Here is a 16,339-nt window from a genome sequence, read left to right on the forward strand (position 1 = left end):
TTGTTCAAAAAGCAGTTTTTATAATGAAACGCGTAAACTATTTTTACTAAGAAAAGATGGAATATTTTGTAAATACGTGATGTTCAAGTACAATTGTACGACTATAATTAACAATAAGTAATAGGTCTGTATAGTCAATAAAAAAGTAGATTTTATATATCTGAGTAAAACCAGTTTATATGAAATAATATGTAAATTGTATATAAGTGAGTATTTTAGTTTTCTACTAGTTAAAATATTGCTAATATACTAAGTTTTTTATTACAGAAAAGTTATACTTAATACACATTTAATTAATATAAAAAACGTTAAAAAATATTTTAAGAGTGGGGTATATATCGTAGAATATATGATAATTAATGATAGATTAGGTATATTTAATATATATAAGTGTATGATATAAAGATAGAGTATAATAATAATAAGTATGAAAAAGTTTTTAAAAAGAAGAAATAGTTGGAATAAAATAGCATTGTTCAACACGAATCCGCGTACCTAAATCATATAAATACGTATACTATCGTGTATAGATAGGTAGTATTTAATCATCAACAGTTATAGTATATTACATTATTTAGACGCGTATCGTGCTGAGGCGCACGTTCGTAAGTGTATTGTATTGAATCGTTTGATTTAGTCATAACTTTCGGATTCTTGTTGGACAAGCTTAAACCTCCTCGGGCTCTTGACGTTCACCGATCCACAGTGATTGTTCAAAATCAAACCACGTTTTGAAAGATATTTCTTTATATAACGGCATACCAATTTCTGCGGTCTTTGCTGCCATTCGTCCAACACCTCTTTGGGGTAATGGATCTGTAAATATAAAATAAATTTCGAAAGTGGCAATAACAATATAATAGTACAAAATAAGGACGAAAGCTAATATCAAGGGAAGAGAAGGAATTTTTAAATTTATTCATGTTAGCCAAAAAGAATGATGATTATACGTATAGGAGGTGAGGAAAATCACAGAATATTAATTATGAGTGTACATGACGCATAGTGTATATATAATACATAATATGTATTAAAAGCCTATATACTTGTATAGGTATTTAATTATTATTTATGTATGTGTGTGTGTAGCAGGTATGGATTTAGGGGATTCAGTAATCCCTTGTCATTTATCGTGTTTAACCGTTCTAATTTGTTTATCTGTATTTACCTACTTTTAATGTGATCATAAATATTATTATTCACTAAAATAAATATTTATCAATTATTTAACTGCTACACAAAAAAAAAAATTAAATTAAATTAAATAATTATTTGATCTTTAAATACTCTATTATTTTTAAAAACATCGAATACATTTAAGTTAATAAAGTATTCAAAAACTTAATTATTTCTCATAGGTAATATATATGTATATATTATACATTTAAAAAACATACTGCATAATAATATAGTTATATATTATATTGTACATCATAATTTATATGCATTCAATAAATGATTGGAAAAATATTAATTAGGTATTCTAATCCTATTATTATTTGATATTTCAAATAAAATTATAAAACAGTTAAACATTTTTAGATCTGCACCGGAAATTTAACTTTATAAGGACTATTCATTTAAACGAAAACCATTAACATTTTAATAAAATTTTACCTGATCTCCCTTTAACCGATCCAACAGAGTGACACAAACTACGGCTGCTTTAATTCCTGCATGGTGCGTGAGCGCTGCGAAAGCTAAAGATTCCATCTCGATATTCCTCACACCATTAAATTTCAATTTTTCTAAATATTCCATTTTTTCTTCTTCTGTGAAGTCGCAAAATGCTCCGTCCATACGTCCTTGGCCTACAAAAATATAATTAATATTAATTTACTTACTGTTTTCACTGACAAACGTAATATTATACAAAAAATACTTTAATTGTAAAACATTTTACGACTTCTTGTATTTTATGTTTTTATTAAATTAAAATACTATTATTAAATTACCGCAATATTGTTAAGTTGTTAAAATATTTTCATGATATTTCAATACTTAAAATTTCTATAAGATTACTGAGAAGTTAAGATGAGTTCAAAAACCCATCATGATTATTGTACGTATAAAAACCAACATGAAAAGAATTCATTCTTTTCTTAATTTATTTAATTTTTAATGTTTAAACGAAAAATTAAAATTATATATTTATGAATTATAACAAAATCAAATTATTTATCATTTTTTTTTTTTTATAAATTGCTAAATATTATAGATTTTCATTGGAACGATTCTACTACAGGGCTACATGGTTTTATAAAGCACCTTGTATATTGTTTACAATCATTTGGATTTTTTAGTATTAAAAAAATACTGTCTTGAACACTAAAAAGCTCAACTTAATTCTCATTAAATTTCTAATGAATTTAACTCAACAAGTTTTATGAATGAAAACCAGCTTATTTTATTATTTTAAATAATAACTACCTAAAATGAGATATGAAAAACGTGAATATTCAATAAAAAATAAACATTTCAGGTGCGTGATCAAACAAAGTATTAAACTAAGAAGAATAAAAATTATTTAAGCAAAAATATATTTAATTCTATAAGAAATAATACAAGACTTTTTTTAAATTGGTATTTAATTTTTATTTTTTTTAGTTTTTTTATTTATACAATGGTTAACCATATTTCAAAATAGTATTCAACCAACAAGCCTTAACTTAGGCAAAGATAAGACTTATAGAGCGTTAATTTTTTATGACTTTCTTTATGTTTAAATATAACTTAGTTTAACATTATTTTTTCTATAAAATATGCTCAATTTTTTGATGGAAATTTAAAAATTAAGTATACATTTATCATTTTCGTTTTTAAATGATGTAAAATTAAATCAATTTATAAATGTATGAATGATACCATTAAATTATTATTGTTAGGGTAGAGAATTATATATTTTATTAATTTTTTTTAAATGTGCAATGTGCATGTATATGTAGTTATTCTAAAGTGCTAAAATATGCCTTGAACAAGTAATAAAATTTAATATTTTTGAAATTTTTATCATAATATAAAAATACTTATTATTTATTTTAAAACATATTTATTTTAGAGCTATTATAATTAATTTGCTTTTTAGCCTCATTTTTAACGACTAAATTAAAAAAAAATTCAATCTCGTTGCTTTTAAAAGTTTAGCAAGTTCATATTTTTTTTAAATTGACCTAGATTTTTTTTGCCAACCAATATAACCTATTAGTTACACAAGTTAACAGCTCATTTTATCATATTCATAAAATCTTGAACAATTATTATTTATTTTTCATTTCACAATTTGTCGAGTTAAAAAAAATAATAACACTTAGCACAATACTTGTATATATAAAAAAAAAAACCCTTGAGTAGGTAACTGCTCTGTTGTACAGTATTATAAGTGTCAAGTGTGCATTATCCATCATGGAGTAGGTTACTGAGATGTATTTTATTTGAATTCAATAACTATTTACGATAAAAACGATTCTGAGCGAAGAAATTCCAAATTGTTAGTAACCAAGGTTACCAAAAAAATATGTTATATACTGCTTAATTATTAAGATAGCATAAATTTACTATCATTTATTATTATTATTTACTTTTATGTGAATATATTCATGTATTTTGTGTATAAATAATATAATTCTCGTTTTCCTTTAATTTAGATAATTCATTATCTCGCCCCACCAAAAAAGTACTAACTACATTCACTTTTCTATAAGAAAAGATATTGCAGTTTAATATTGAAGAATTAATTTTTTCTGCTATAAAAAGTATTTTCACACACAAAAAAAATATACATCGTTTTAAAATCAATACATTCATTGCTCCCCTCACAATCTAAAACACAAAGTATTGTAAAATTAATACATTTTTCATCCCATTCAGAATTTAAAATATTTAAAATGCAAAATTACAACATCAACAATCGTTAAATCATAATAATATACACTTTGGTATTAACTGTTGTCCATGACTACACCAATTAGTGATTCTCAATGTACCAATAAAGGGTGGCCAACTGTTCCAGAATTTAACTTCAATAATTACTAAATAATGTATGTTAACAGTTTGTGAATAAACTTTTTTGTCAGTTATTCATCCCAATTAATAACATTCAATTAGTTTTTACTTTATACCTAAACGTGAGTTATAGAAACGAAGACAGCTGTTCATTGTATATTTGTGCACATGTAGCCATGAAAGTATTTCAGGTACGAAAAAAATTATAGTAAAACAGGTGATTGATCACAGAGAACTGTAGAAGATTTTTTCCATAAAAGTATAGGAAAAAATTTTATCCTGATTTATAAGTAAAATAAAATATAGCAATTTTAAAATCGAACCTAATAACCAGAAATTCAATTTTTCTCGATTTCACACCATTTAGGTTAATAGTTGTATTCATTATTATTTTGTAAAAACTAAAAACAAATATGCAATTCGCAGACAGTTTTAAAAATATTTTATAGAGATTAATGATTGTTTAAGTTATAATGTTTATTATATTTTTTATGTTATTATTAAATATATATATATATACGAGTATAATATCATCGTAAAAAAAAATTGACTTACAAATTAGACTAGAGGAAATATTTCACAGTTTTCAAAAAACACATATTTTTATAATATGATATCAATTTTGTAAATATGTTAGATACATATATTAACTCAACAATTAAAGGCTATAGCTGATATAATATTATTACTTAACCTAATCCAGTACGGTCATATAATATTTTCATGGAGATGTTATTGATATAATTAATGGCTTTTCATAATAATAGGATTCCTGGGTGTCTAGACATATTTCTTTCCAGATAACTGAATAACGCGATAACAATTAAGTCTTTATATCCAAAGCACATTGCAGAAGTATATTATAATAATAATTTATATTTATGATTTATAGTATATATACCTTCATAGAAATCACTGGTGCATACAGTCTTGCCGATCACTGTTGGATACGGGTCATCCGGTTCTGCTAGTGATTTTAACTCCCACTGCAGTTTCTTATCAAGGACTGAACTTCTTTTCACAGTTTTTCCCAAAATTTGCTGCATAGGTAATATTTTTCAAATAATTAATTACAAAAGTATGAAAAGTACTCGATATACAATTCAACCAATATTATATATTTATACGTAAAAATATCAAATGTAATACACTTACTAATTCCAAATGTGGTTGGAGAGTTCCATCCACGGCTTCGTCGGAAATGATCACAGTCCCACCTTCCAGCCCAATACCACCACTTGTACCTATCCTAAAGAAAACAGGATCTACAACTTTGGCGTGGAACATCAGTTTAATGATCTCATGTAAAAGGATTCCCACTGAAGGCATGCCCATTCCATGCTAAAAATAAAAATCGAATAAAAAAAATATGTTTTAACAACGCAAAACTGGGAAATAATTTGGTTTCCGCGGATGGTAACAACGAAACGAAAATATTAAACACATGGTAATCATTCGGTTTTATTTATAATAATTAATGATTTACTAAAATTTTAATAATAATAATATTGTACTTACGCTTATACACAAAACGGGGCCTACTTTGTACATTGAATATCTGTACGAATATCGACTGATGTCCTGTAACGTGGTACCTGTAGGTATTTTGTATGATATTTCTTCCATTAATCTATAAGCGAATTGTTCCATGCGTTTTGGCGTTCCACCCATACACACAAACTACATAAAAAATAATTCAGATTCTTTATTCTGATATAAGCAAATAACGATTATATACATTTATATGTTATAAAATAAAATCAATAATCAATTATTTCATGCTCATTAGTATTATAACTTGTAAGGTCTTTTTTTGTGTATATATTACTTGTATAAATTTATTTTTGTTGGCTTCGTTTATATTATTATTACTATAAAAATTTTAATTACCGACATCGACGCTATCGTCTAAACTAGGATAATAAATTTACCAATAACATAACTCTGATATTCCTAATTAGGTATCTATAATAATGTACGTATTTAATACTTATAGAAACTAATTCCAGATGATTAGGAATTGTGATTATCTTATGTTAGTAAAATATCTAACTGTTTTATACATAATAATATGTTTATTTGAGATCATAATTAGTAATTTCGCCTTAAGGTATAGACTTAATTAAAAAATATAATTTCACCAGAGGTCATGGGATTAAGTGATATAGAGAATAATACTTATGGTTTTATTTAATTAAATCTCTATCAGGAATATTTTGAATGTATCAGAAAATTTATGAAATATTACTCAATTTTGAAATTAATTAAAAATATTTATAGATAGTTGAAAAAATTATTATTTAATTTAATTTCTATAACTATTATAATATAATATCATGTTTTAAATTCTAAGCAGAGCGATAAACGTATTGATTTTACAATGGAATGTGTTTTTTGTTTTTGTTTTTGGTATGTTGTTGGAGCAGTAAAAATGCTTAGATTTTCAACTTCAATATTCTTCTTGGTAAAAAAGTGAATTTAATTGATACTTTACATAGTTAGAAATAAAATATAAATGGTTTTATTTTTAAAACATTTTTAGATTAATTCTATGCTATTTCCTATCTATACCACAAACCTTATTCACACTGTTCTACAAGTTTGGTTTAACTCAAAAGTTAATTATGATTATTCAATATTAATAATATAATAAATGCTATGTTTTTGGCAAAAAATAGTTCAACCTGCTGTTTTATTAATACAATTTTAATATTAAAATAAATTACTAAAATATAAATATACTATGAAATACACTTAGTCATATAGACTAACTGAATATTATCTTCGCTTAAAATTGTTTTTCGTGCGTATAGTCATTAATTATTGATTACAAATTTAATTCATACATTATAGTGATTTTTCAATGAGGTACACTCAACTTATACTACACCTATTAAATAGCAAGTTTGTTACCCTTTTCTCCTTTTTATCTTTTTATTTTTTTTACAAATTGTTATTTACATTAAAGTTTAAACGTTGTATTGCTCAAACTAAATAATTATTGAATAGATATACATTTCAATAAATTGTGATTTCAATTTTATAGTTGCACACAATAAAATAACATTAATGTAATTATTCATAACTATACCTTAACATCACCGAACATGGCTCTTAGATCATGCGAACCACTTCCTAGAGCCAAATGATATAAAATATCTTGATCCATGAGATCTAGATGAGAGTTTCGAACCATAACAGTGCTCACGTCTTCATACCTGTAATAAAAACAAAATTAAGACAAACTTTACATTATTATATTTTGATTAGTCTTTATAGTAATTAATAAAATTTAAACACGTAGATATGCTTAAAAAATGAAAAATAATTACTTTCAAATGCCTCTAAGTCATAATATTCTTACGCATATTTTATGTTCTTTTTATTTTGAATATTTTTATACCATAAATTGTATTATTATAATAGGGGGTATCAATGGTATTATTTTAAAATGATATGATATCAATATACCAGATTATATTTACATAATATAATAAAATTATAATAATTATTGCGTAATATTTTATTATTAGTTTGATGGAATAAGATAGAAAGCTCGGAAAAGTGAAAGTCAATTTAAGTATATAACTTTTGAATATACATACTTTACAGACTATAACCATCATACATTATTTTACATTATATTTATTACCATAATATATTAAAGTGATGTAGTTCAACTTTCACTGGAATATATATTTTATTTTATTAACTCAATTTTCTTCGATCGAAATAAACATAAGTATACTATACATTTACACATAATATAATACCTCTTATATGTACTCTCATTATTTTGTAATCAATATTATTGTGTAAGAATATACTGGTGTTATGCATTTTAACATCTAGTCAAATTGGGAATTTATTACCGCGATCACTATGATATAATATTCATAAGATTGCTGTAGTAATGTAATCTATACAATTCCCGTGTATTAATAAAGAATATTCATACATTAAATTCACCATCGCTAAAATAAAAATAAAAAGATAAAATGCATTTCATAAATGAACGATTAAAATCGAGCGCATCTACAAAAATTGTTTAAAAATGTTTCGACGATAAAGATAATATCTCGTACACCCATGACGACTACTACTTATTAAATCATAGCTCATGCCTCATAGGTACCTATTATGTCGATACAGACACATGGTTTTAGATAAAAGATGTATACAGTAAGTCCTCGTTTAACGTCGCCTCAATTTAGTGTTGTATAACTATTACGTCGTAGAAGTTTAAGTCCTTGTGTTTCGTTTAATACTGCAACGGTTTCAGTATAACGTCGTTTGTAATATATGTGTTCATCAAATTTTTGTTATATGTATCTAAATTTCGTATAAGTCGATACAATAAGTAATTTAATTTCGTCGACCTTTTTCAGATAATACTGTTAACGTTTTTGTAGACATACCTACCATACTTAGCTACTATTTTTATTTATTTTATGTAGTATATAACCCGTAATCGTTTTACATTTTTTAAAAAATAAATTGTAAATAAGTACGTGTATTTGATTATAATTGTTCGTTAATTTTTAGCATAATATATAATTGAATTCAAATAATTACATCGCGCAATTAAAAAAGTGTATGTAAAAAATGTTTTCATTAACATTTTTTTTCGGTTAACATCGTTTTTTATAGGAATTTAACTTCAACGTTAAACGAGGACTTACATTACGCGTTTACGTGTGCGTTAATTTATATTATTTGTAACTACGATTTACCTACTACTCGTACTTACTAATATAATATATAAAAGATAAAACGCTTAAAGTTAAGAGTTTAAGCGAGCATTTATATTGTCTATTATATTGTCTGGAATTTATTGGATAAATATTGTATTACAATAACAATCATACAAGTATACGCAATGCATAAAAAGAAGCATAATATTATATTATATTATTATTTAATTCTTGTTTAATTTAGTAGGTATATTATAAATAAATACAAGTAGATATGTCTTAAAAACTACTATCAAACAAACGACTGTAACTATTTGCTCCTATGAGTGTTGACAAAAGAACAGTTGACGCGTTCATATATTATTACTGAAGTCATAGAAATATATTTCAATAACCTTCAGTCAACGTGTTGTTAGTTTTTAATAAAAACGCACAGTATTATTAGTTCATTTTATGTAACTATAAATTACGATAATGCATTAAGAGTTTTAAGATTTTGAGAGAATAACAGCTCTAAATTACAACGTACATATTACAGTATTATACTAAATTTTTGAATCATTCTATTTAAAAATAGTACACTGCAAAGTTGGAATGGTGTATAGATTTTAATATAAAATATAATCAACAAGCATATACAATAACAACAAAATAGAAATAAGTATTTCATATTTCTTTTGTATAATTATTCTTGCACATTGAATAAAGCAAAATAAAAATAATGACGTTTTCTCTTGAATATTAAACTCAAGAACTCAAATAGGTTTTGTCAAAAAAATTTCTATATCTGTGCATAGAAAAAAATTTCGAATATACTGAACATTGTTTTTAATTTTTTAAATAATAAATTTGATACTTAAGTATACTTTAAAATAGTCTGTAGATTATATTATATAGTTCTGAGTGTTTTTATACAGTTATATTTATTATCTACACAATCACGTAGACACACTTAATATTCATAAAATATAACGATAATTGTTATTTAATATTCATATCACATAACTTGTATATTGAAATGTTTTTGTTAATTTAATAAAGATTTGACGGCAGCAAGTTTATTGTCAATATCACTGTTATCCAATTTTCTTTGCAATATGAATACAGAAAATTAAAAATAATTCATTTGCTATAACAATTGTAATTTGTATCCTAATAGTTTCAATGCATATAAAATATCACTTATCGGAGTAATTTAAAATTTTCAATGCCCCAAAAAGTTATTTCTTTAATAAACAAGAAAAAAATTTTCAGCGGATATCTTTCCTTTGCGTATCCAAAACAATATATACGATTCTAATTTAAAAATGTTTAACTGGATGTCCAATACAATTTATTAACACTAGGGGAAGAATTTGAATAGAACTTAATGTATTTCTATTGATAATCATTAAATTTTTCATATAACTAAGAGCATGTTCACGCCCACTTGATGATATAACAATTTTATTGTCTTTATTACAGTCAACAGAAAGTTTAGATTTTGTAATGAAAATTTATTTTTAGTATCTTTAAATTCTCGAAAGCCACACATTATTGACTTTTCATTAACTTGAAATGTTTTTACTAATCGCCTGACGACATACCATCGCCGTATTAAATATTACAATTGTCAGGTCAATTGTTTTGATCTAATACATTAAAATGTAAGTTTATTTGTCTTTAAACAGAAAATTCTGAAAAAATATTAATCGAGATATTATGTGATATGATTATTGTTTATTTATAATATCACGTGATTATTTTGAATTAACCGATTATCAAAGTTAATTAATCATAAATTTTATATTAATGATAAATAGATAAAAGACTTTTGACCATAAACTAAAATATTATACCTACCATATCTTAGTCAGTACTTTTGATCACGTTATCAATTATCATTTATCATGAAAAAAATTTTAAAATTGAATTTTAATATCTCACTGAATAGGTAGGTAGTAGGTACAACTTTACGAGATAAAAATTACAAAATTTTAATATTATTTTGACAAAATAAATCGTTCTGTCTCACCGTTCTATTTCAAAAAAAATAGAAGGAGTGCTCTCAAAATATGAAAAAAAAATTAGAGAGAAACTCTGCCCCCCACACCACTCTACAATTTGAGCATTGGACTCGTACATAGTGTTACACATCTATGAGCTATGACCTTTCTGTTATTTTTGCATCACCCAAACAATAAATGTTTTTTAAGCCTTAGCCCCATTCATAATTAATAACCTTATAGTATACTATATAGATTATAATAATAAAACTAATTGATAATCTGACTTATCGTGATCGCACATTCATTTTTTAAACATCATGATTTCTTTTCATTGATTAATCGAGCGAGTTTATAATGTTTGATAAAATATAATATTATATAAAAACAACATAGATGCTAATTAAAATCTTTAAAATTACAAGGGTCACTTTCATGATAAAATTGAATGAGTACAGATAAATTTTTACAAAACATACTTATATACCTAAATTTGCTTATTATACATATTATTATTAAATTATTGTTACCAACCAATAAATTACTGTGTTTATGTTATAGTAAATATTTATACTTTATATACTAGTATACTACACAACGCAAGATTATAATAATACTGTCTACCACAACGTTTTCCATAAACATAAATGCAAGATATATTATTTGATTGTCTCACAATGTTTGCATAAAAAACTATAATGTACTTAAATTAACGACTAATCAATTTATTTTAATATATAATTTTACTCTAATTTCAAATGTTTATCAATGTTATTTAAATATTGCATTTTAAATTTGAAATTAAAATTAAAGAAATTAATTATCACAGCGCTTGGTAGTAAATATCTTCTTGAGTGAAAATTTGACTTATTATTTTTTTAGTTAAAAACTCAGAAACTTTCACACTATTGATTTTTACTCTTTGTTGTTGAATTATTTTGTTGTTTGTTTCTATGTTGTTTGCAGACATCAAAGGTTAAGAACATCTTATATTTTTTGTGTAAAAGTTTATTAAAAGTCTTTTAAAAATAAATAAATTCTTTTTTTAGTTTTAAGGATTCATATTTTTAAAGTTGAAAAAAAATATTTATCTTTTATCGGGTTTTAAAATCATTTTTTTCTTGAATAATTTTAATACGGGAATATGTAAAATTTATATTAAATACACATTTTACAAAAATATTTTTTATAGTATTTTAAATTACATATTTCTATGTGATTTTCAATTTTGAAAATAATTTAATATTTATTTCAATAATTTTACATTACACCAAACACAATATTCAAATAAATATATTATTTTTTTCTCATATTATATTGGTTTTTAAACAATAAACTACACCATATAACTAAATATATTAGAATATTATTATATATATATTGTATTATAGGTAGGTACCTGCTGTTAGCATATTAATATTTCCGAGAATAGTAAAATCGTAAAAATGTTTTTTGCTAGTGCAGGTAATGTTTTATAATACATTATAGTAAAATATTATGTGAACCGAACATTAATATATTATTTAATTAAAAAAAATATATATGATAAACATGTATATTTATGTATAGGTGTACAATAATGCAGTCGTATCGTTCTTTTTTATTTTGTCATTAAATATTAATACAGTCACGATACACTTGAAACGGTTATGACAGTTATGAGTAGGTAGGTAGATGTATACATAATATTTCGGAACGAATCGCTTTATGATAATATTATTATTTATTATTATGCCGAGTATGAAATACATAAGTATAAAACTCCATCAGCAAGGTAAACAACTATATTAAAGGTATAATATTACTATTATACAATATGTAACATAAACATTAAAAATATACGAATGCGAACTAACACGTTCGGATACGTTTTATTCGCGTTGCTATCAGAGACGATGCATAATACATGATATTAAAATTTATGTTTTCTACGTATGGTTTAAATTTCGTTAAAACACTATTATTATCTTGGATCTACTGAATTGTACGATTACACTTACTCGTCGTTCTCCTCCTGAAAGAAAGACATTGTGAATCTTCGGTTCGGCGCTGGCGACGGTGTAAGACTTTAATATTCAATAGACTGTAATATTATTGTAATATGTGTGTATATCTATTAATTATATTTAATCGTTTTGCGGTAGCGGAGCTGTGAGGGATTTCTTCTCGGCGACAACACTGTGTGACGACGCGTAAGAACCAATATGCGCCACCGGTTACACTACAATAATAATTTCCTTCGGGGGACGAGTGGACGCGAATACTGAAAGGACTCAGAGCTCCCACTGCACGGCGGCGGCGGCGGAACAAAAAAAAAAAATAAATTCGCCCGAACCGATATACTTGACAATATATATATATATATAAATATAAATATATAAATATATATATATATATATATATATATATCAACAGTTGCACGCGCTTGCGGTGCTCACTATTCCAACGAACACTGGACGCGCGGCGTTGAGGCGTTAGTGAGTGTGTGTATGTGTGTGGGTGTGTGTGTGTACATTATCCGATCGAGGCGCATGCCCATCGTTGTTCGCCAGCTCGGCGGCCAACGTCGTCGCCGTAAAACGCCGCCGATCGATGCGATCGCAGTACTATATTATATACATATATATATACACACACATTCGTGCATACAGGGTGATTCGCCGAGCACACCCCCCCCCCACACTTATATCGTTTCAAAACGCATTTATTAAAATTATGATACTTGGAATTTTTTTTTTCGACGCTTCTAAAAATCGTAATATTCTCACGCATTTACTCGTATTCTTATACCATTGATCGAATAATGTTTTGTAATTTGTATCCTTTTTTTTTACGGTAAGCTATAATTGAATGGTCTCTTTTTTTTTTTTTTTTTTTGTAAATGTCAAATAATCCTATTTGAAGTTTTAACTCAATAGTTTCTGAATTATTAAACGTTATGTATCAAAGATAATAATTCACATTCCTTTTAATGGGCTTACATCAGGTTTTAAAACTAATGTAATATTTTATTTAATACTTAATTAATATTTAAGCAGTTTATACAAAATTAAAAATGCTAATAATTAATTATTAATTAAATATTTAAAAATTATAATTGCCTACATATGATTTTTAAACTAATTGGATTTATTATCATGAGCATTATCTTTAGTACCTCTATAAAGCTATTGTTAATTATTCAGAAACTACTCAATACATTTTTATTTATATTTATCAACATTTAAAAAAAAATCATTGGCGTACACAACAAATAAAATTAAAAATGATAGTACACGAAAAAAAGCCGTTTTCATTTGAAAAAAAAAATTCTCACAAAAAGACGCTTCTTGAATGGCATTAAATATCTAATTAGAAAGTCAAAGAATTGGTCATAAGTAAACTCGAAAATTCCAAAAATCAAAGTGCGAAAACATTCGTAATTGGAATTAATGGAATATCGGGGGTGAGCATGGCTGATGAATCATTCTGTAATATACATAAAATACCCACCACTGAGTGTGTGATTTCATCGTTTTCTCGATCGTGACAATAAAAATATACAACGAGAAAATAAAGTTTTTATTAAAAAAAATTTATTTTCGCTAGTTATGTATTCATTAATCACAGACTTATGCGCGTCGGCCGTCTTATAACCGATGTAATGTTTATAGTGTATACGCACGCACTCTGTGTGCACTATGAATTAAAACACTACTGCCGCACGCCGTCGAAGAGTGTGGTTATTATAATAACAATAATGTACATGAATCGTGTTTACGAGTACTACAGTTTGTGAATTTCTACATTTTTTTCGTTATTATTATATTTTACAGACAAATCAAAAAAAAAGATTATTCAATCAATTAAATAGTCACACATTAGATCCATATTCATATTGTGTGCTACACATGCACAGTGCACACTTTATACGCACTATACACATATTTTCTATATTGACTATACTTGTATAAATGTATAATAGTATACTAGTTCACACTAAGTATTACAGTAAGTACTATAAATTATGTTCCCCAGGCGTATGTTTATATACGAAGAGAACTCGCATGGTCATTATTTTATTAAATCCTGCAGCGAATTTGATAACGGGAAAGCAACGCAGTGGCATTGATTAAATGCCATGGTAACTATTGCACGATAATTGATGTAATACAGATTTTCGTAATGATCTTTTTACCGTTCATATGTATTATATTATAGTTATATGTTGTATAGCTTCATTATAGTGGTGGTCATAGTTGAAGTCGTTTCGACGGACGGCTTATGGTGTTCTAAGCAAAGCCATTTAGATTTTACGATACGTTTCATTTATTATTTTCGGGATGGTCGTAATATTAAATGCAGTACATCTCTCTACGTAGATGTTGCCCAGATTGGAAGACAAAACACGTTAAACGCAGCACGTGGTCTTGTTATAGATTTTTGCAAATAATTGCCTTAGCATGCCACTCCCTAGTTTATAGGCGATATCCGGATTTACTATACATGCTAGCTTAAATTTCATCACAATGACGTAAACGTAATTTTTTTTCAACGGCGAAAAGGAATATGTCAATGATGGTAAATATCTGAAACAGTAATATGTTCCTTTGAAGTACAAATGTCAAAAAAACCCAGCCTTTAATACAAATACTAATTTATGTGATATTTCAGATATTTGTGCTTATCATAGTTTGACTAAGGATTAAAATATCAAATGTATTATAGGTACCTACTTTTAATAGCTCCACACAGAATTTGTTAATCATAATGATTGTATCAATGTTTAACTTTGGATTGGAATTTAAATATTTTAAATTAAAACTTTGTCCAACATTGAATAGTTATTTAATTTTTAATGTTATGATTTAAATATTTAATAAAAATTAATTAACATTTGACAACAAATAAACAAATATTTAAAAAATAAAACAAATTTTACATTACATACATTTTAATATTTATTTAAATTACTTAGAATAATATTATTATAGATTAAATATCAAAAATTCACTCAATAATTTATATTGAACGTTAAATTCTAATTTTGTGTTCTTTCAAAATCAAATGTCTAATAACAAAATACATATAAATTTAAAGAAAACAAACATATATAAATATAATTATTATAATATTATAATAATGCTTTGATCTTATTCTTATCGATTTGTAGCACAGAAAGTTCAGCTTAATTCATCCATTTTTATCAATTCCATTACACAACCTACATCTAGCATTAGTACAACTTTTACTCAAAGGCCATCAATAGTAAAAAATTGTCTTACAATGAATCTCCTGTTAAAAGTGATAAAGGAAAAATGAATAAGTGGTTAAAGAATATTAAATTTAGTATTTATTTCCATAAAAAGTTAAGTATTTCAAACGATAATGTATTAAACTTATATAACAAATACCTGTAATATTATAATTTATAAGTATTGATTAAATTATGTGTTATGAGCAATTAAAAAAAGATGCCAATATAATATTGGACTTGACTTGTGGTAATTGCCTATGAATCTTTTAAGAAGTAAATTTTATTGCTTCACACAATAATTTACCTATCTTTAAAGTATATTTTATAATTTTTATTGTATCTGTGGTGTTTTCTTATTTATATCTCAATATCTCCTTAGGTATTATTTTTTTTTTTTAGATGGACTTTGACCAATTCGTTTT

At 25.3% G+C, this 16,339-nt stretch overlaps 1 protein-coding gene across 1 annotated transcript; it reads right to left on the bottom strand.

Annotated features, from left to right (window-relative positions):
* Positions 1-375: 375 nt before the first annotated feature.
* On the bottom strand, positions 376-13,132 carry LOC112598433 (uridine phosphorylase 2). Its single transcript, XM_025344896.1, has 7 exons — positions 12,682-13,132; positions 7,094-7,220; positions 5,521-5,682; positions 5,158-5,343; positions 4,904-5,042; positions 1,618-1,811; positions 376-816 (listed from the first exon to the last, which is right to left on the bottom strand). The coding sequence occupies exons 1-7, from the start codon at positions 12,708-12,710 to the stop codon at positions 634-636; spliced, it is 1,020 nt and encodes a 339-aa protein (XP_025200681.1). The 5' UTR covers positions 12,711-13,132; the 3' UTR covers positions 376-633.
* Positions 13,133-16,339: the final 3,207 nt, after the last annotated feature.

This window comes from Melanaphis sacchari, unplaced genomic scaffold, assembly GCF_002803265.2.
Source record: "Melanaphis sacchari strain LSU unplaced genomic scaffold, SCAv2.0 Contig48_pilon_pilon, whole genome shotgun sequence".
NCBI classification, from domain to species: domain Eukaryota; kingdom Metazoa; phylum Arthropoda; class Insecta; order Hemiptera; family Aphididae; genus Melanaphis; species Melanaphis sacchari.